This window comes from Haliotis rufescens, unplaced genomic scaffold, assembly GCF_023055435.1.
Source record: "Haliotis rufescens isolate VD_foot unplaced genomic scaffold, xgHalRufe1.0.p SCAF_19, whole genome shotgun sequence".
Taxonomy (NCBI): Eukaryota; Metazoa; Mollusca; class Gastropoda; order Lepetellida; family Haliotidae; genus Haliotis; species Haliotis rufescens.
This window is the reverse complement of record NW_025963879.1, coordinates 4846073-4869404: the sequence shown is the minus strand read 5'-3', so window position 1 is coordinate 4869404 and position 23332 is coordinate 4846073. Positions and strand designations below refer to the sequence as shown.

The following is a 23332-nucleotide window of genomic DNA, read 5'->3' as shown; positions in this document are numbered from 1 at the left end:
CTCGGTACAGACATGGCGTAGCTAGCGTCCGGTATCAGTGAACTTCTTAGTGGGAACGGTTCCTCTCTTCTTGATATAGACACGTGGAACAAACAATAATGTCGAGACTGGAAAACGAATTCTTGGATTATGATTCTGCTAAGATATGGAACGAAGTGTACCAGGTTTGATCACGTCGCTTTTGTTAGCACCCCTGACATACCGAATACGGTTGGTATGTTCAGAAGTTAAATACCTCGGGCATAACAACTTTGAAGGAAATGACAAGTTTCCTTTCACTTGAATATCCTGCTATTTAGTAGACGGTGGTTATAGAATTGCTCACCGAACAGTAAGCTCCACTTTCGATCAACCTGTCAACCAGGAAGCCTTACAATACTTACATTGTGTAATGTAGCGGCTTATGCTAACAATGTTATTGTTGACCGTAGTCAAAAGTTGTCCATGCACGTTAATATAAGCTTAGGCAGGTTTGACAACTGATAAATTCACTCGGATTGCTAATGCAGCACACAGTTATTGGTAATCTGACACCTAAGACGAGAAATGGGAAAAACTTACGCCCGTATCCCCCCTCCAAAAGTTATATATATCTTCCAAATACACGTGATATGTGTTTGAGGGGGGGGGGGGGGGGGGGGGGGGGGGGGGGAGGGGGGTCTCACCTTTAATGAACCTTTGAGCTATTAGTTGTAGAAGATTTCTAATGATTATCAAAAATATGACAGTAGTAAACAGTAATCAATGCCAAACATTGGATTTTATCATTTAATTGTATTAATTATCACCCCAGTAGGGCCCAAGTATACTATCTGGGTACCCACCTCTCTATTATCCAACCCTACCTGGGTACCTGCTGTAGGTCTCAAGAGATAGGTACAAAATGTCTGATTGGGAATAGTTTGACCATAGCCCTGGACAAAATGTATTTAGATACTCGTATGAAATGATCTGGTCATGCATACACTGAAGTTGACTGAAATTTTATCTTTTTTTTTTTTGACATATAAAAGTCAGGAGGAATGGGTGCATAGTCAGAAAGAAATGCGAATATTAGTGACTTGTAGAGTAACCATATAGTTCTAGAATTTTTTTGTCATTTAACAATATATCACATGACTAACCACAGGTCCGGGTAGTCCTGTGGGTACCCAGGTGCTTTTGAGTACCCACCCGACCCAAGTACCCAATTTACCCATCCCAGCCTTACACCATGTACACCCCAGTCACAGCTTGAACCGTTACAAAAAAAATGTTTTGTTGTCAAATAAGGGCAGCACTGACAAACTGTCTTCATGTCATTGTTGAACCATCGTTCAGTGTGAGTTTAGGTTGAAGTGTTTTGGACATCAAAATATGATTGAAATCTGACATACCCTCATCAAGCTTTGTTTATAGGAATGGGTGCTGTTCGTCGGTCCATCCATTATGTTTTTTTTTCGGAGCATGACTCAAAGACTGTTAAAATATTTAATTTTTGAAGTTTGCAGTGATATCAATCTGGCTATTTGTTGCCTTTTGTTATTTAGAACAATATCCGGTTTCCATGACAACAAATTTTAATCAAGGTGATCAATGAACATAGGTCCCTTCCACATTATGTTTCAAAGGATGTTTTCAGAAATCGCCAAACCGATTATATAAATATTGTTCATCATGCCATAAACTTTTTTGGTAACATGGAAGTCACTGTTTTACTGTTTTGTAAATAATATATGAAATGCAACAAATAAAAAACAAAATGGCCAAACTAAGTATTTCAAGAGGATTCTGTATTGACCTAAAACTACCAACAATGTTGCTCTCCATGGGAATTGTAGGAGAAACATTATGCATGACATCTTTCCAAAGGCTTATGGCTAAAACGGCATCAATGTGCAAAAACAGAACCTCGCCATAGCAGCTGCTATAGTGAGATGAAAACTACAAAAAAAAAATTGTTTTACTTTGTTTTTAAAAAGAAAGCAATAAATGAAATTAGACCTACAGATTTAAATGCAAACACAATAATAATTTTAAAAGATAAACACTTTAGAACATGTTTACATTAGGAATTAGCCTTAACTCCAATTTACTCGCCAACACGGACTGGGAGGAACAACTCAACATTTTTGTGAACATATCACATTCTTTGAAGTTTCAGGTACCTTTTGGGTTTTAGTCACTTTGACTCAGTGAATTGTCAAACTGAAATGAGGATTTCCTCCAAGACGACTTTGTCATATGGTCACATAGATAAGACTTTATTAGTGCTTTGATCATGTTGATAATGATTGAAATTTTGTGAAAAGTGGTGACTATGATAGAAATATATGAATAAAGCATATGCTACTACAAAAAATGCTCTTGCAGTTATGAATATACTATATTATACCCAATACTGCCCTTTTTGCTTATTCAAAGCAAACCTACAGGATGTTATATGGCCTGGATCATGGATAGTGTAAACTGAATGTCCTGGATCACCTACATGAAGCATATTTCTTTCGAATATGGACTTAATTGTGCTTGAATTACTGAAGATGTATGAAACAGATTTATGTTTATATCTAAATTAATGCTAAAGGGATTTCAACAGTTATCACTTGATATCAGTCTGTATGAAATTCTCCATTGACAACAGGAAGAGATTTGAATCTGTTGTGTAGTGCAATTAATGTAATTAACAATCTTGTCTACGTATCTTTTTTTGTTAGGCCTGCCACTCCCAGGTCTCGTTGCAACCCCAACCGTTTGATGGTACTTGGTCCCACCTTCGAGATATTACAGTTTACACTTTTTGATTTGCCAAACTTTGGGGCATCTTGAGATATTGATGTTCCCCTCTATCATCATGATCATATTCACAATTCGTCATTTTGTCTGTTCATTGACAAAGTCTTTGAGGCACTTTTAACATGTTTTAGCTGGGTTTACGGATTAGCTCAATTGCATTAGTGATTGTGTCTTCCACTATTGGTGCACACACTTTGGATTTTGTGAGCACGTGCATCACATGCTGTTCTTGCATGATGTAAATTTATATTGTATTTGGAGGTTGTGTTCAGATCTAACGCCATAGTATTGTAAATGAACACCTCAACGACAGCTACATTTAAATCATGAGTTCCCTTATTTTTTGTTGGAAGGATACTTCACCATGTTTGAAACACATTTGAATCTACAAACCTACACCTTTCCAAATTATTCTTCTGAATCTGGTGTTGTACTTTTACTTCTTACATTAACAATATTATTGTGATGTCATGTTATGCAAAATGTTATATGGGCTGAAAATCTTTACAAATGTTAAAGAATGTTTAAAAATTCATTTAGCATGTTTAGTTTTAGAATTTTTAGCTGCTTTCATTTCATGTGCATTTATTAACATGATTCACTTGACATAACTATAATGGTGACTATGGATTTAGTTAGACCTTCTCAGAGGTCTGAATTCGGTCCCAAATCTGAAGCAATTGTCAGTTAAAGTTCTCAAATTGGAATTATGTTATGAATGTTATTGTTTTACAGATATACCTTGCATTTCACAGATAACAGGACCAATAAACAAGAGATTTTAATGTTTAGTTTTACATTTTGCATTGAATGAAATTTTAAAATACCTCTCAATTTGGAAATAAGGGTTTTATAAAAGATCACTATTTCGAACAAAATTATGTTTCTTTCCCCAAATTGTACTGCCAACATGGCCAAGGGCACTTTGTTTGGTATTGTTGCAAAGTAATATGATTCAGATATATCTGATATTCACTTTGTACTTGTTATGATCATGATGATGTGTAAATGTAAACATATTTATTAGATTATGTTTGTAAGCATGGTTAAGTCTGACACTATCTATTGTCATTCCTTGGGAGGTGTGATGAATATGGAACATGTATGATTGGTTAATAGTTACCTTAATACTGTATTATCTGTGTATTGTTCTGTTATAAGTCATTACTGGAAACATCTCATGTCATGTAGTGGACATTTCATATTTTAAACATGACTTTACCATGCCTGCAATCAGTACCAGTAATAAGTCCAGAAATAATAATTTGAGAGCTACAGAGCTTTGTAACTATATTATCTCAGACATTGAGCATGTTGAGTCACCAGGAAGTTTATGTTGTTTTTTTTCTCAGAGAGTGAAAAATGAGGCATCTTTGAAGACACTGGACAATAAGTTCGGAGTGGCAGAAGCAAGGAAGCCAGAAAACAAACATAAAAACAGATACAGAGATGTCAGCCCATGTGAGTTGATCATATTCTTCTTTCATAGTAAGCATGGTAATACACAATGTATCACTCATTGTTTGTTTTATTTCATTGAAATATTTCGGGTTTTTACACAGCACAGAAATGTGCGTTCAGTATGCACAAATGTATAGAATGGATGAAGAAATGTTTTAGACTTTTATCAGTAGTCCAGTATGATGTATATTTCTCACCATGTATTAGATATCAATTGTGATTATATTCAGATGACCACAGTCGAGTTGTGCTGAGCCAGGGTGACACAGACTACATCAATGCTAGCTACATTCACGTGACAGAGGCCAGAAGGAAATACATACTTACTCAGGTTAGACTAAAAGCTCAGATGGGGCATAGGAAATGGAGCGGAAGACAGCTTGACTTATCAACATATCAGTGTTTATTATCAAATATTAGATTGCTATGCCATTAATCGCAAAGAACAGGGAAGAACAAAACATGGTTTATTTCACGATAAAACATGACATAATTTTTGGAGATTCGAACAAACGTTTGAATCTTGATGATGTCGTAAATTTGACAACATCATTTCTGAGAGGTAAGTATCTAGTTAGTTGTTCCCCAGAGGTATAGCTGAGCAACGCAGATAAACGCAATGCCTGAACGATCGCATCCAAAGGTGGGAGAGATATGACAGTCAGTTTGGGGAGAAAAGTTAAGATAAGCGATGTGAAAATTGTGACTAATGTGAGAATATACAGGAAATACCAAACTTCCCAAACCAGTTCATAAATATTTCCAAAGACTTGTCCAACATTGCTGAGGTTGGATCGTATTCAGCGGGTAATCATTATTTATATAAGGGTAAATATTTTTGAAAATTGTATATTTTATTATTAGACTAAAGAGGCTGTAAATAATGTTGATATCTCATATAAGACTTGAACGACTTGTTGTTGTTTTTTAATCCTACAATAAAGCACTGCAGGATGAATTAACCACTCAGGGCTACGCCTCTCAATGTTTATTCTCCCTGCAGTGTTTTTCCGCACAATAAACAACTCCCACTCATCGTTTATTTCTGAAACAGAAGCAGAGATGTATGGAAAACATAATCAGCTACTGTTTCTGGATGTTAAATTAATATTGAAGTAAGTTATGGATTTAACCAAACTTTTTTCGTGTTGTCTCATGCAAGTTAAAAGAGACATGAATAGTTCAAGAATAGTCTATTGTCATCAGTCATTGAATATCCAGTCAGACAACAGTGAATTCACCAGGCTAAATTGGTTTACTACAACAAACATGGATTGATTTGAACCCAAATCAGACAACATGTCAAGGTAAGTGAATGTTGTTTCACGCCACAGTTAACAATTTTCAGCAATATCCAGCCTGTAGATTATTGAATTTATCATACCTCCATGTCAGACTGATGAGATCTGACTGGTGTACATGATCTTAACAAGATACAATGTATCCCACCTTGGAAGGAAAATACATTTCTGACGGGAGAAAAAGTCCCTTATACCCCGCCATGAGCAAGTCAGGGTGCACATGGATTTCTGAGAGGCAGAATAAATCCCTTATACCCTGCTTCGAAGCAAAAAGCTGCACAGTTTTCCAAGTCAATGAAAGTCATATGACGTAGGACAAGCTAACCTCCACTCAATCGAACAGCTGTTTTCTATCAATTTTGATTTTTTTTTTAATTCATTTACAGTGTCATAATCTATAAAATAAATTTGTTGTAGCAGGATCACAATGATACATTGGGTTTTATGGGTCCCTTGTTCGGTTTTATACTGCTTGCCTCCGGCACGAGAGATGCATAAAATCCCATGTTCCCTTCGTGATCCTGCTACAACCTATCATGTGCTTATAATGGACCAGACACACCTGGATCTGTGTGGTCAATATCGATACTTTCAACATTAGTTGTGTGACAGTTATCGTGGTAATCATGGTACTACTGCAGCTGATGATTGTACAGATACTTGTTGTATCGATACATCTACAATATGTACCTATTAAATATTTAAGCAAATGCATCTAAGGAAGCATATTTTTATTCCTTCTACAGAGTGAAATTTATGAAAGGACGGAATATCACCCAGCTGGGCATAGATATGTTTGACGTTGCCATGCAACACAAGTCTCATGGCAAAGAGATTTTCACAAAACTAACCAAAATGTGTGTAACACTGCCCTGGCCACTGCTGAAACAAAGGTTTCTTGCAATACATGAAACGTTTGTGGTTCAAATGCTGCCAGATACAGGACAACATAAAGGAGGAACATCATCCCTGAGGTGACATCAATGTCACACAGCAGACTTGCGTTCCCATATTGATGCATTACCTGGACTGAACCTTCACCTAGATTTTTCCAATATTCTCTCAAGTTTCCATCCAGCTGTTCATGGACACAGCTATCACAAAGACCGTGGCTGTTGGCAAAATCCAGAACTTGCCTCCATGTGCAATTGTTGAGAATGAGAGATTTTGTCATTTTCTTGAATTATGGAGCCAAGATGAAGAAAATCCCAACAGAAGAAGATCTAACACAATCATACCAATGTCTGTGAAAAGCAGATGCTTCATGATCTTGCCTTTACTACAGATGGGTGACCAGACGATCCACTGAAGGATATATCACAAGGCAGCACATTTTTCATTTGCATTTTCTGCGGTGAAGGTTAAAGATGAACAACTGTCAGTGCCTGAAAATGACAAACCACTACACAACCTACTGTGGTTTCTGATCCTGTTATTGATCGAGTTGTTGATGTGGTGAAGGCAGAGCCTGTTTGTCAGAGATGTCTGTTAGTCAAAGTGATTGTCTCTCAAAGCTATTTTGGGTGTGTATGTGGTCATAGTAGAATCTATCCAACAGCCTGTTAAGTCAATGAAGTCACTGGTACAAGAGGAAATTGACAGATATGATGACTCAAACAATTGGATTAGACCATTGGATATTATAATCATTGCAGTTTTTCATAACAGTTGCAAAGTCACAGCTTTCTTATATATAATGTTACAGTTTTAAACTTTGAAAGTGTTATGTAACCTTTTGTTCCTTTTAGAACTTTGTCAAGTTTTGATGTTTGTATTATTTTATGCCAAATAACTGTAAGAAGTTGAGTGTCAAAAACCACTGGGTGAGATTCTCTTTGAATATTAACAAAAACCACTGGGTGAGATGCTCTCTACATATGTATTAATTTGTGCTAATCAAATAGCTGTGAGAAGTTGAGTGTCAAAAGTCACGTGTTGAGTTTCTCTCTAAATATGTATTATTTTGTGCTGAACAAATAACTGTGCGAAGTTGAGCGTCAGAAAACACTGGGTGAGATTCTCTCTAAATATGTATTATTTTGTGCTGAACAAATAACTGTGAGAAGTTGAGTGTCAAAAACCACTTGGTGAGATTCTCTCTAAATACCGTATTTTCTTGAGTATAGTGCACACTTTTTTTCCAAAAAACACAGCTGCGTTGAAGGGGGTGCGCATTATACATGAATTAATGAGTTTTGATGTTTTTTCCCCCATGGAAAGACATTGCCGTGAGCACGAACACCGGAAATACCATGTCAACAAATCCATACTGAAGTACGCAAATTAGTCATGTAATTACACTGTCTGGTTATAAAAATTGTTCTTTGTATATGTGGACTTATGTTTGTAACTTATTTTATTAATCTTATTCAAAATTCCTTTTAATATTGTTTTAATTAATTTCGGCGAAATCATGTGTGAAGCGATCAGAAGATTGCACAACTCACCATTATTAACAGCAACCACGGTCAGATTACCGCTATTGATGCCTTGAAACGAACTTTAGTTGACAGAGAATGGATACATATATCATAAATGCCATACCGTGATCGTTAAAAGTCATATTTGTTTTTGTTGGACGATTCTATGTCAACACGTAATTATCGCGATCACGTGCATGGGAGCCTTGACGGTGACTGGTCAGACTGGTTCCATGTAAAAAATAACACCGGGCAATAGCGATCAGCTGCTTCGTTTAGGGTTATTATTATTTTAAATATGTTTAGTAAAAGCTGCATCTAAATTAACAAGAACTTTGAAATATATTATTCCTGATAAAAAAATAGTTTCAGTTACAATTTTTGCCGATCCTTGCATTAAAATCCTGTAAAGTTATATCATTGGGTGTGTCTTGACCGAATCACCGGTAGATTCCAAGAAAACGTGTGTACAGCTGATTGCTGTGTCCGGCTTAGTTTACGAGAAAATACACAAGGTAATCTTAATCCCTGGATATAAAACAATGCCTAGCAGAACAAAAAATACAATTTAAACGGTAAATCAACATGTCTGGTGATTTTTTTTATCTCAAATTTCGAATTGGTACTGACCAAGTTTCTCATCACCCGTTCGTTTGCCGTACTTCGCTGAAGGGGTACGGTGTCATATTTTTTCTGCGCTTGGTATTCGAATTGTTTTTTTCCAAATTATTGAATCCGCTAGAGGGGGGTGCGCATTATACATGGGTGCGCACTATACTCAAGAAAATACGGTATGTATTATTTTGTGCTGAACAAATAACTGTAAGAAGTTGAGTATCAAAAACCACTGGGTGAGATTCTCTTTAAATATTAACAAAAACCACTGGGTGAGATGCTCTCTACATATGTACTAATTTGTGCTGATCAAATAGCTGTGAGAAGTTGAGTGTCAAAAGTCACGTGTTGAGTTTCTCTCTAAATATGTATTATTTTGTGCTGAACAAATAACTGTGAGAAGTTGGGTATAAAAAAACACTGGGTGAGATTCTCTCTAAATATTAACAAAAACCACTGGGTGAGATACTCTCTACATACGAGGCGTGTTCATTAAAGATTTCCCCTAAACCACTTAGGGTTATCATATTTGGTTGAAATGTCACATGTGTAATGATACATGTATCTATGGGTTATGTCTGAATTTTCAGCACCCAACTATTAATCTTACCACTTTTACAGGTGTTATGATCGAGTAGGGCGTGACAATGGAGCAGTAGAATACCGAGCAGTGATTAGGTTTTTATATTTGAAAGGTTGCACACCAAAAGAAACTTTCGATGAAATGAAAGCAACTTATGGGGAAGATGCCCCATCATATGACGTTGTTAAACACTGGCATCGCCAGTTCAAGTGTGGTCGGACATCTGTGGAAACAGCTGCCATTCCTGGTCGCCCCCATTCAGCCATTGATGAGGACACTATCCATCAATTGGAGACCGCCATTTTGGCAGACCGACGTATAACCTTTTCGCCAGTTAGCACAAGATGTCAAGATCAGTGTAGGGTCTGTGGAAAAAATCATCCATGACAATTTGAACATGCATAAGGTGTCTGCACAATGGATTCCCAGGTTGCTCACACCTTTCCAAAAGCAGGAACGAGTCAATTGCTCAAAGGATCTTTTGGACATGTGCCAAAAGAAACAGGCAAACTTTTTTGACAGACTTATCACACAGGATGAAACATGGGTCCATCACTATGATCCTGAGACTAAAGTTCAGTCGATGCAATGAAAGCATGTGGAGTCACCCCCCCCCCCCAAAGAAGGCACGTGTCCAACCCTCTGCAGGCAAGGTCATGCTCACGGTGTTTTGGGACCAGCACAGAGTAATGGTGATGGATTTCTTGGCAAAGGGTACCATAATTACAGAAGCTTATTATGCTTCACTGCTGCGGAAATTGTGGGACGCTATCAAGCTTAAGAGGAGTGGCATGCTGACCAAAGGTGTCTGTCTCCTGCAAGACAATGCTCCAGTACACAACTCTCATGTTGCCCAGACAGAAGCGCGGTCCTGTGGCTATGAAATCCTTCCACATCCTCCTTACTCTCCTGACCTTGCACCATCTGACTTCCACCTCTTTCCAACCATGAAGTCATTTTTGAAGGGAAAACGTTTCACAGATGATGAAACACTGATTTCTGAAGTCAAGTCCTGGTTTGAGACACAAAATGAGGGCTTTTACAAGCGAGGTCTCCATAGTTGCATAAAACGATGGGAGAAGTGTGTAACTCTTGGTGGTTCCTATGTGGAGAAAGACTAATACCTATGCCAAGTTTCATTCCCCTAGGTCCATCGGAAGTGGGTCAGGGGAAACTTTTATAAAAGTTTAAATGAACACCCCTCGTATGTATTATTTTGTGCTAATCAAATAGCTGTGAGAAGTTGAGTGTAAAAAACCACTGGTTGAGATTCTCTCTAAATATGTATTATTTTGTGCTGAACAAACAACTGTGAGAAGTTGATTGTAGAAAACCACTGGGTGAGATTCTCTTAAATATTAACAAAAACCACTGGGTGAGATGCTCTCTATATATGTATTATTTTGTGCTAATCAAATAGCTGCGAGAAGTTGAGTGACAAAAGTCACGTGTTGAGTTTCTCTCTAAATGTGTATTATTTTGTGCTGAACAAATAACTGTGAGAAGTTGGGTGTAAAAAACCACTGGGTGAGTTTCTCTCTAAATATGTATTATTGTGTGCTGAACAAATAACTGTGAGAAGTTGAGCGTAAAAAAACACTGGTTGAGATTCTCTCTAAATATGTATTATTTTGTGCTGAACAAATAACTGTGAGAAGTTGAGTGTCAAAAACCACTGGTTGAGATTCTCTCTAAATATGTATTATTTTGTGCTGAACAAATAACTGTGAGAAGTTGAGTGTAAAAAACCACTGGGTGAGTTTCTCTCTAAATATGTATTATTGTGTGCTGAACAAATAACTGTGAGAAGTTGAGCGTAAAACACCACTGGTTGAGATTCTCTCTAAATATGTATTATTGTGTGCTGAACAAATAACTGTGAGAAGTTGAGTGTAAAAAACACTGGTTGAGATTCTCTCTAAATATGTATTATTTTGTGCTGAACAAATAACTGTGAGAAGTTGAGTGTCAAAAACCACTGGTTGAGATTCTCTCTAAATATGTATTATTTTGTGCTGAACAAATAACTGTGAGAAGTTGAGAAGCGATATTTGAAAGGTTTTATTTTCAATTTTAGGTGATACAAATTAGTAAAAAATCATTTCAAACTGAGAACACTTCCTTTTGGTAATGATTTGATAGTGAAAGAAGGTTTAATAATATCATTAATTGTGTGTTTGTGAGCTAGTTGGATGTAAAGCACTTGCACTTCAATTTAAGGCTTCAACGCAAAAACGCCTGTAACATGGTAACAATGTGGTGACTTTGTTTTCATTGTCATTGATGAGAGGACCCCTGACATAATATCATGATTCATATCATCTAGTGAAATTTCTGTATTGTCACATCTCTATTTGAAATAATGACCATAAGATGTCAAAGTTTGGTAACATTCTTTAAGGCCTGTACCTTTCAAATAACCTTACTGAGGTACATAGACTGGTGAACACAGCAGCCATACTTCTTCCGGCTATAGTCTAATCTTCCGTGTCTCAAGTAGTAGTAACTCAGTGTTGCTGGCAGTTGCAAGGGGATGCTATGCTCCTGTTTCAGGGCTTCATGAGCTACTTTTCAGGAAGTCACATCAAATTAGACTTCCATCTCAACAATATCGGGTGACTTGCAGTAACTGTGCCATGTTTTTCTAAATTTGATGTCAAGATGAAGGCCACCCAGTGACACAATGTAACCATTACCGCTTAAGACTTTTTGTATTTCGGCTGTATTCTGTACATATATATTTTGTTTGTGGCAAATTTAATAAATCCTTCACAGACTGATGTCTCTTATGTCTAGTTACTAGTATGACCTGAATGGATATATGTTTATAGTTAGATTACAAATGAGGTGTCAAACAACAGGAACCAAAATATGTGACCTTTAAATCTTGAGGACAAATACCAGGGTTCACTCAAGGAATTTTTTTTCTGACATGGGGTCTTTTTCTTTAAAAAAACACACACACACACACAAACACACACACACACACACACACACACACACACACACACACACACCACACCACACCACACCACACCACACCACACCACACCACACCACACCACACCACACCACACCACACCACACCACACCACACCACACCACACCACACGTCTGAGCAGCAATTGGCTTTTTTTCTATTCATCTACCACAATTCATTACATGCGCAACAGGGCTTTCACTTAGTAAATGATCTGTCAATAACAGGGCCCCTTGGATCACACAACTCCACAGTTCTGGCAGATGATATGGGAACAGAAGACTAAAGCTGTTGTCATGCTCAACAGAATCATCGAAAAAGGAACAGTAAGTATCATGTATCTATCAGAGTATTGATGTGCATCCATCGTGTTCTATACTCTCACATCATATACAAAGCAGAGAGTTTTATCATAATTGCGTGTTATCAAAGTTGGAGTATTTGTGTTCTAACATGATTGGCATGAAAATAGTCCTATACTGATATTGATAGTAGGGTCTTGCGATGTGGTATATAAAACTACAAAATATCTTAGTATGTCATCTGTTGTAGGTTATTATATAGTTATACCAAGGTTCCGTCCGTCCGTCCGAAAACTTTGTCCTCGCGATTTCTCTTAAACTCTTTAGTGGATTCATCTCAAACTTAGTACATATAATCTGTGTCATATGGAGGGGTGCAGTCAAAAGAACAAAATTATTTTTATTAATTTTCCATTTTTTTATGAATTTTTCAAACCCTAACATCCGTCCGAATAATTTGTTCGCGCGATTTCTCTTAAACTCTTCAGTGGATTCATCTCAAACTGAGTACATATAATCTGTGTCATATGGAGGGGTGCAGTCAAAAGAAAAAAATAGTTTATATTAATTTTCCATTTTTTTATGAATTTTTCAAACCTTAACATCCATCCGAAAACCTTGTCCGCGTGATTTCTCTTAAACACTTTAGTGGATTCATCTCAAACTTAGTACATATAATCTGTGTCATATGGAGGGGTGCAGTCAAAAGAAAAAAATTGTATATATTAATTTTCCATTTTTTTATGAATTTTTCAAACCCTAACCCTATCCGAGCTATTCAATTTGAAACTACTGAATCACTAGGCGGGTCGTGGGTATTAGTGAGCCACGCTCACTTTTGCTCTTGTAGATAATGTCATACAAATGTACAAGCTTTAGGATGTCAACAACAATGATTTATCTCCCTTTAAGCTCAAGTGCCACCAATACTGGCCCCTTGGATCTCACCTGGGCTATGAAGATGAGATGGTGTTTGATGAAGTAGACCTAAAGGTGACACTGAATGGAGAACAGGAAGGAGCCCACTTCACAGTCAGGTCCTTTTACCTAGAAGATATGCAGGTCAGTTTGCCAAAAAGTCAACAGTGATAAAAGTTATCAGGCTGTCATTGAAATCACACTGCAAACACCACTTGAAGTCACCATGGTCAAGTCCAGCTGTTCTGCTGAACACTTTTCACTGGTTTATCCAGGGATAAATGAGTTTTACTTTTGGACCAATAAAGCAGTGTCACAGAAGTCATGGTCATTTTTTAACTTATTCTGCATTATTGCTTAATGCATTTACTGCTGGGTTTTTTTACAGAAAGATGAGCTGTGACAGCTGTAAAAGAAAGTTGTCCCAACCTGAAGTGCGATAATACCCTCGCACAGCTGCCACGTGACTTGGAAGTGGTGATGTCACACGGGTGCACATAACTGCTTTGTCAATCTCCACAGACAGATGTCTATTTTGAGAAATAAGGCAGTACAGTTTCCAGCATCCTTTGTTTATTAATACTACATCATTTTTCTACTTCCCATTGTGTTGTTGTCCATGGTTTGTGCCTTTTGGTTTGTGGCTTTCAGTCATGGTAACTACGGGCATATTGTTGTTCCAATCCGCAATCTTAACATTTTGTTTTTCGTTGCCCATTGTGTGTTTCCACGGTTGTCAATATGACTTTGCTTAAATTACAGATTTATGCCTCATATTGTATGTTATGGGAACAAGTCTGGCAAGGACGCTCATCCGCTATGCTCGGACAGCACAGAACCTTGATGGACGAAGTGTTGTTTTTGTACTCCCCATGTCTACTGCAGACTTCACGCTTTACTTGAAAGCCATTAGAAAGTGCAGTTAGACACCCCCGGATGTCTGATGTTGCAGCTACACCATCTCCTTTCGCTTCAGATGATGCGCCAGTTTCTATGACTGTGTTGCAGTCGACGACCTCATCGTCTTTTATGTTGACTTCTACTACATCCCTGTAGACGATGTCTTCTCAGCTGATGGTTACGTCCTGACGACTCTTCAGGAGAACATGGCAATCCTGCCAGCGATGTCTGCTTGCAGCACTCTTGATGAGGTGAACTCTCTTGATGTCTACATCGGTGCTCTTCAACCCTTACATGACAACTGTGGTGCCACCCGGCTATGGACCTTTTCCTGGTTTCCCTGTTCAACAGCTACCTTACTATTCGGCGCCACGGCATGTCCTGCTGCCTCCCACTATTATGGATCCTGCTTGGATGCACTGCTCAGTGATACCAATGGTGCCCCCCATGAAGACTACTCCACTGGTGGCTCAGATACCCTTTGCGGCACCACCAGTTCCTCCTCTCAGTTCTTTTGCTCCACTGTCGACTTTTCCACTGACTGTGCCTCTTGCGGCTCCGCTGGCTCCTCCCTTATCTTCACTCTTGGTGCATATTGTGGATAAGGATCCTCCTCCGTCTACCATTACAAGATCATCACGTGGGTCGGCTCCTCTCAGCGCAGGTCTAAATCATCCCAGTCACATAGGAAATCTCAGGGCTGATCTCCTTCCCAAAGGAAGGATGATGGCTACAGGTCAGACTCATCAGAGGTGCCTTTTATCCTGAACTAGGTTCTCCCTCTCCTGACCCTCACTGAGTCGGTAATCTGTCTCTCCCTAAAGCCCTTATCTTCTCTTGCCTGTTTCGAGGGCGGTTGACCAGAATCTCTCGGAGGATGACCCTAATTGCATTGACCAATTGTGGAGGGTGATGGCCTACCAGTTTTGACATCTAGACCACTTGCGCAACCACTTGCCGCCTTGGTCAAGATCACTACTACAAAGCGCCTCGGCTCTCAAGGGATGGGATTCCGAGTTCAAGGAGAAACTATTACGACCAGTCCTTCCTTATTCAATGGCACCATCACTGATATACATGCTCAGGCTTATAAATTAGAGAGATGAAATGGCTCTGAAAGCCCTAGAGCACATGACCCAGCAAGCTTTAGCCAGATCTTCCAAGGGGAATTACCAGCCATGTCCGAGCTCCCTAAAAGACCATCCTTTCGAGGCAGAGGATGTGGCTGCAGCAAGCTTTAGGGCAACTACCATCCCCGTCAGGATCAATACCCAGGCAAGGGTGCCGATCAGAAGGGGAAGTAATGAATTCTTGATCAACAATGACTGGGAACTCCCATCCCCTCTCGTTCCAGTCACCAACTCGGTAGGTGGAAGACTCGCCAGGTTTTGGAAGAATTGGGCCATACTAAAGGACCTGTATGACACCAACGTCCTCCGCCTGGGGTCTCTTGTTAACAAGAGATCCTCCTCAGACATCACCACCCCTGGTAGATGCTTATGCCCCCAATCAGTGCCAACTCCTGTATGACATACATATTCTGTTACTCAAGGAGACCATCGAGATTGTTCCCGATCTGGTCAGACATCCAGGATTTTACTCCCCTGTGTTTCAGATGAGCTTCGCATGATCCACAATCTCGCCATCTTCAATCAAAGCTATCTTGAACGTCCACCGTACTTCAGGATGACCACATTGAGGCTGCTCAGGACCAGAATCATCACCAACGATTCCCTGATCAGCCTCAAGATGAGTATTTTCATGTGCCCATCCACCCCAGCAACTGGCAGTTCCTCAGGTTCTTCTTCACAGTTGGCAGTCCTACCATTTGGAATTTCCTTGGCCACGTGGCTTTTCACACTGATCACCAAGCCCATGGCCACCTACGTGTACCTCTCCATCTCCTTATGGCTACATGCAATTATTCTTCAGGCGTATGTGGCAGCCGGTTCAGACCCTCCCAAGGTGAACAACCAGCAGGAAATTAGAGCGGTGGCGTCAACCATGGCACTCATAACAACTGCTCCCTCAAGTCTGGTATAGAAGGGTGTTTCTGGCGTTCCAATACTGTTTTCGACAGTCATTATCTATGTGGCATTCGAGTATGAGCGGGACTGTCAACCTCTCCAGTTTTTATCACCCCAGATTAGAGGGCTCACATGCTGTTAGCATTCGCTCGGTAGGTCAGTTCTAGATTTTAAGCGCACACTTTTTTCTATAACTGTTCTCTAACCTGGTCTTCCTATATTCCTTTCACTTTCATTTTCATTCCGATAGGAATGGTCATTGTTTTCCAGTCATCACTGAGGATGCTGTACTGTTTTCTAGAACTTTGACATGGATTTATTCTGCTCACATCTGAAGGTAGGCCCACCGCCATACTGTCTGATAAATATGCATTAAGGAGTAATGCAGGATAAGTTAAAAAAATTAAGTAAAATCTATATATTTTTTACATTTGTATAATTATCCTGCATTACTTCGTCTAATTGCCCTATCTTGGCAGTGCTACCTCCTCATGAAGTTTCAGATGTTACATTTCAAAGCACTAATGTGCTCTTATGTGACGTCACCACTTCCAGGACACGTGGCGGCTGTGCAAGGCTACTACCACACTTCAGGTTGAGACAACTTTCTTTTACAGCTATGCTTCTCACAGTTCGTCTTTCTGTCAAAAAACAGCAGTAATGCATTATGAAGTAATGCAGGATAAGTATAACAATGTAAAAAATATTTATATTTTACTAATTAGCATGATTTGCATGCTCACTAAATTACCTGGTGTTTTGAAAAAAACATCTTACACTTCTTGATATGATATATTGAATAAACGAAATACTGTTGTTTACATGTTTAAGTGTAATTATAAGGCATAGTTGGAACTAAACATGCTAATGTGTGTTTTTTTTAGCTACAAAATTATTGTTGATTTGACTATATATGTGCACTGCACAAGGACTGAGGACTGTGACCCCGTGTTGACCTGGGTTAGAATAGGTTCCTAGCAAGTGCTCTATCTCTTGGCGTAAACAGCAACATACGAGGGGATATAAAAAAGTTTTGAGCCTCACACAGAAAAAGTAAAAGAATTGGATTGTTACTACTTTATTTTTCAACATAGTCCTCTCCCAACTCCACACACTTGTTCCACCTAGTTTGCCAGTCACTGATGCCCAATCGGTAGAAGTCAACATTCTGGTCCCCTAACCAACCCTCCCCCATGTCCACAGCAGCAGTTAGCTCATCGTCATCTTCCAATCTCCGGCCCCGGAGGTGTTTTTTCAGCCTGGAAAAGAGGTGGAAGTCACTGGGGGCTAGGTCTGGAGAATAGGGTGGGTGAGGGAGGAGTTCGTAGCCACATTCTTGCACAGCTGTCATTGCAACACGGCTCGTGTGGACTTGTGCGTTGTCCTGGTGAAGCAGAATCCCACGACGGATTTTTCCACGGCGTTTCACCTTGATGGATTGGCGTACCTGCTTCAATAACTTGTCGTAATACTCCCCATTCATTGTGGTGCCATGGGGCAGGTAGTCGATGTGAATCACTCCTTTGCTGTCCCAGAAGATGGTCATCATAACCTTCTTGGTGGATCTGGTGGCTTTGAACTTCTTTGTCTTTGGAGAAGTGGCGTGTTTCAATTCCATCGACTCCTGTTTGCTCTCCGGATCATTATTATAAACCCAGGTTTCATCACTGGTTACAATCCTAAAATGAAAATCATCTGGGTTGGCATTGTACCGAGTTAGCAAGGCTCCACTGATGGTGACCCTTGATAGCTTCATGTCATCTGTAAGCATTCTCGGGACCCATCAGGCACACACTTTGGACATGTGGAGTTTGCCATGAATTATATTATGTATGGATCCATAAGATAGGCCTGTTGTTTCTTCTAGCTCATGGAGAGTAATATGGCGGTTTTCCATCACTAGTTTGTGTACAGTGTCAATGTTTTCAGGGCTGGTACTGGTTGATGGCCGTCCGGACCAGGCATCATCTTCTAAGCTCTCTCTGCCACGCTGAAATTCCTTCACCCACCGTTTGATAGTTGCAGATGATGGGGAAGACTCTCCATAAACTGCAGTCAATCGCTCTTCCACCTGTTTGGCAGATTGACCCTCTAGGACAAGGAACTTTATCACCGCTCTGTCCTCAGATTTGTCCATTTTGCCAATTCACTAGGGGTAGGTCTCTTCCACGAAGTGTTGTGACAAAATAATTGCAGCCAGCAATATGTTTCTACATAGCATCAGTAGCTAAGACATTCATGTACATCAGGTGTAGCGCATTGTACCATTCGACCATGAATACTGTGTGAGGCTCAAAACCTTTTGATGTCCCCTCGTACTTTGATCAAGTGGTCATGTTGATTGATACCCCAACAGTATGTGATGTTTGTCATGATATAAGTCACTGTTTTGTACAGGCCACCGTAATGTAGCTGGAATATGGCTGAATACGACATGATACAGCAAATATACTTTGTTTATGTTTCAGTCAGGGGAAAGACGAGAGGTGTTACACTTTCACTACACAACATGGCCAGACTTCTGTGTCCCTGCATCCCCAACCTCCTTCCTCAACTTCCTGTCTGCAGTGAGAGAAGCTGGAGCCCTGGACACTGAAGTGGGGCCTGCGGTTATACACTGTAGTGCTGGAATAGGCCGATCAGGAACCTTCTGTCTTGTTGATTCATGCCTTGTACTGGTAAGGATTTCTGACATTTATTTCAGGAAGAAAATGTGAGCCTCAGTGTTACAAGAGTGCTGAATTAACATAAGATTAATCTTTGGTTAGGAAGATCATAAGGGTTGCCTTGACATTGTCAGAGTGACATCATTACAAAACATTGTCATTGATACAAAATGGTGGCACAAAGCAACAAAAATACGGGATCCTACAGAAATGTTAGAAATTTAATACAATGCTCTATTAAAATTGACAGAAGATTGCAGATGCCCAGGGGCTGTAAGGTTATGGAGTTTCTTAACTAAAATTAATCACATGAAAGGGCTCAAAGAGCGTCAAGCATTTGACTATGTATTGTACTTTTAATTGATTACATATAGATATTGATATTAAGTGGTACCAATTTGTGAAATAGCAGCAATCATTTTTTAACATGAATAAAAATTTTCTGCATTCCAGTAGATGGACTGTATTCATTTTCAATTTCAATGCATTTAGGGTGCAGGATTTGAGTTCAGTAAGTCCATGTTTCCTTACTTGTATATATGTATGTAAAAGGTTTTATATGTAGAAAGCAACTTTCTCTGTCATTCATAAAAATGTCAGGGTCACTTGCAATTTGTACATGTATGAAGATACCATTAATTACAACTACATTAACGCTTTAGTTCAAATTGATTTCAAAATAAAAATGCCTGAATTATCTATGTTCTAAATTGGTATGGTATTAAAGTAAAAGAAAAGACATTGCAAAATGAAAAACACTGTGTACACTTTTGTACATTACTTTAGAGACCATCATCTTGACCATTAATATTCTGGCAGTCTGTCTGTTCTAATATGATGTGGTTCCATATACCATCAATCTGTTATTTATCATGTGACTGGATGACATTGAAGGTCACTGACACTCTGTGAACTGTCTTATAACAGCCTGTGTACATATTGTCTTGTGTAATATATGATCGTGATGATTTGACTTTGATTACTCATACTTTTCATATTATCATATTTTCAATTATGGCATAAACCTCAGAACATTTTAGTTCCATTAATGGTAAATTAACCAGTGAACCTTAAATAGCAAAGTCACCACCTGTCATTTATCATGGTTGTAGTGAATGTTAAGGTTACTGGAAGGTCATTACATAATATCAACCACTGGTTTGGCTGGCCTGGACTCAAATATGTACCTGCTGGTATATAACTGATGTGCTGTTGACTGGTGTAAAACAAATAAGACAAACAAATGACCAATTTGACATATTAATTGCCATATCAATATTTTTTTATTCAGAGAGTATTGTCAGTATGGTGTTGATATTTTCTTATTTGTAACACCATATATATTTGCTTATGGGAATGTTATTGAATGTGATTGCTGAAGACTGAAGGTCAAGGTAACTCATTGCATCCAAAATACTTGAGTCCCATTCATGGGACTTTGACCAAACTTGACATACATGATCCATAGGTTGTAGTCGAGAGGGGTTCAGGGGGGGGGGGTTGGGATGCTTTTGGTTTTTGCATGCAAAGGAAACACCTTAATAGTTGTATCCTAAGTTTATGAAGTCTACAGATATAAGACAAAACAGTACATTTTATGCATCCCTACAAGTTTCATGTCATTTCAAAGCAAGCTTTTGTACCTGTTGTTTTGTGGTTTCATTATATGACCTTTGGCCTTGAAGTGGTTTTGTTCAATTTGAAGATACCCACAAACACATGCAAATTTTCTTTCTTTCAGATTGAGAAGAATCAAGATCTGGATTGTGTAGATGTTAGGGGGATGCTAATTGAAATGCGGTCATATCGCATGGGACTGATACAGACACCAGATCAGCTTCGCTTCTCCTATCTGGCCATTATAGAAGGAGGGAAGCAGCTACTCAACATGTCTGATGCCAACTCCAATGTCAGGGACTCCATGCATGGACAGTTTTCGGTACATCAAAATTATAAATCTCAATTGTCTTACAAGCACAAATGTCACCAATCACAAACTAAATCAAAGCTATAGAATCCAAGAAAATATGACCGTGTACATAAAACAACTTGAGAATACTACCATCAAAAAAATATTACCCAATAAGGATATTATTCAATCTCATTTTAATCAGATGTTTTACTCCTATACAATACCTCTGTGCATGAAGATCTGAGGACACATGTTCATGACGTCACATCAGATGAACTTTCTAATAAGCAAATCAGCATCATAAAGCATATCTGATTTCTTTATCTCTAAATGAATATTAACGAATGCAATAACATAAAGTGATGCAATTATATATTATTCTCTTACTGTCTCGATTGATGTTTTAAGCATGTTAAGTGCAACTATGTGATATTTTGATCAAATACCATACTCCTATTACATCATTGCCATGAAACCTGTATTTTGGCTAACATCACACAATAAAAAAATCTTCAGATTTTCAACAGAAATCCTCTTAACTGTCAACTGTCCATGAATAGTTGTGCAAGTAATAATATCCTGCCTTCTCAAGAAACTGTGCATTTGTAACGCAGGAAACCTTACCACTTTTCTGTGTTAACACAGAAAATTTAGTAGTCGTCTCAGCACAGTGATTTTTGATTAATTCACACTGTAAATCAAAATTGTTTCTTAACATTACGTTAGTAAATACATGACACTTTTTATGTTACGACGTTTCAGAAGAATAAGAGAAGGTGCTATCCATAAAAAGTGTCATGTATTTATGTTCTTCCAACTTCTGAATGCCTGTCAAAGACGATATTACGTTAGTCATTAACATTAGTGTTTTTGTGATCTTAGATAGGTACATGAAACAACAGTTAGTTTCCCTGGGTAGTTTGGAAGTGGACTTGTCTGGTGAGACAAGATAGCATCCCCTACTCCTACGTGTAAAGTTTTTGGTCTCTTCATGACGCATGGGGACATTCGTATATCCTGTTGGATATGCCGTTCTACGGTTTGCATGTTAGAACCCGATTTCTGCTATGTGCAGCTCTTCTGTCATGTCTTCAACAAATGTAGCAGGACGTGGAGTCATCCCACAGATGACATCCTTACCTTGTCAGGTTGCTCAGGTTGTCCTCTTTGGTCACGTGGACAAGACATCCAACCATGGATCAGAAGGTCTGTGGTGCGAATCTCATCACGGGACTCAGAAATGTAATGGCCGCTACATTGGGGCCCAATGTGGAGCTGAGCATGTTCATGCTAAATTTGAGTTAAATAAGTCTCAGTGCACAACTATATGGTCTGGGTTGTGCCTTCTGAACAGGGATGAGTATGTAGCAGGGCATGCAGTCATCCCAGAGATGACATCCTTACCATGTCAGCTTATTGATGTGGTTAACCTCTTTGGTCATGTGGACAAGGTGTCCGACCTTGAATCAGAAGGTCAGTGGTTCATATCCCATCACAGGACCTCAGTAATTTTATGGCCTCTACATGAAATCAAGGTATTATGGAAGAAGTCTAAGAGGAGGGAAGCTGCCAAGATGACAGTGCTTAGCAATCTTGTCCTTTGTGGGACACGCCTGCTGTCTGAAGTTCCATCCCAGACAGAGGCCTCATATCTCCATGATCCTGCTGAAGCCACTGTTAGATCAACCGCAGAAGAATATTCAAGTGTTGATAGAAACTATACTCGCTGCTATTTCTGCTTAGGTGGATTTGGACACTGTGCATGTCTACCACCTGAGGAAGTCTTCCCACTTGGACGGCCATGTACGGGGAGCAGCCAACATGAACTGGTTTGTGGGAGCAGTCAGAAAACCAAGTCATAGAGAGTAGTACTTGATCGTCTGTCACTGGGTTTCGGCGAAAGATTTTCTCACCTCGAAGAGCCAGTCAATTATAAGACTCCTACAGTCATGTGGAATGCGACAGCCAGGGAGCCCGAGACAAGTATCCTCCGTTATCAACATGCTGAAGGAACAACTCCCATTTTTGGTTCCTTCACAACGCATGATATCTATTGCAAACTTTGACCAACAAATGAAATGACTGACAAGAAGTCAACATAACCCAATCAGAAATCAGCATTCTCGAGCTTTACGGCACTAGTTTGGAACTTCCATTTCAGACTACGCTTTGCAAAATATTGATTCAAAATTTGAAAGGTTAACAAAAGAGAGACCTGGAAGGTCTAATAGATGGCCGATATTGTATGAGATTGGGACGTCTTAAGAAGCAGATGTGGTAGTGTTGTCATCACAGGGTTCTTGGTATTTGAGACTCTTTTGGCATGCATGCCAACGAAATATCAAGTGTATTTATCCTGACGCAAGAAAATCGCCCCTAATTTCATTCAAATATAGCGGTAGTGAGTTTTTTGGGTATGTAGTAGTCAGTTGATAGTCAGACTACTTCTCATAAATTTCCTTGAAATATTAG

General features: G+C 39.1%; 1 protein-coding gene across 1 annotated transcript in view; it reads left to right on the top strand.

The window, feature by feature from the left end:
• The first annotated feature begins 27 nt into the window (after window positions 1–27).
• LOC124148437 (tyrosine-protein phosphatase non-receptor type 1-like) overlaps window positions 28–23332 on the top strand; it is a 35407-nt gene continuing 12102 nt past the window's right edge. Inside the window, exons 1-7 of the mRNA XM_046519534.2 lie at window positions 28–164; window positions 4128–4236; window positions 4467–4567; window positions 12363–12461; window positions 13350–13499; window positions 18751–18960; window positions 20690–20887. Of these exons, the coding sequence (XP_046375490.1) occupies window positions 99–164; window positions 4128–4236; window positions 4467–4567; window positions 12363–12461; window positions 13350–13499; window positions 18751–18960; window positions 20690–20887 (933 nt within the window). The 5' untranslated portion in view covers window positions 28–98. The remainder of the gene's footprint in view (window positions 165–4127; window positions 4237–4466; window positions 4568–12362; window positions 12462–13349; window positions 13500–18750; window positions 18961–20689; window positions 20888–23332) is intronic.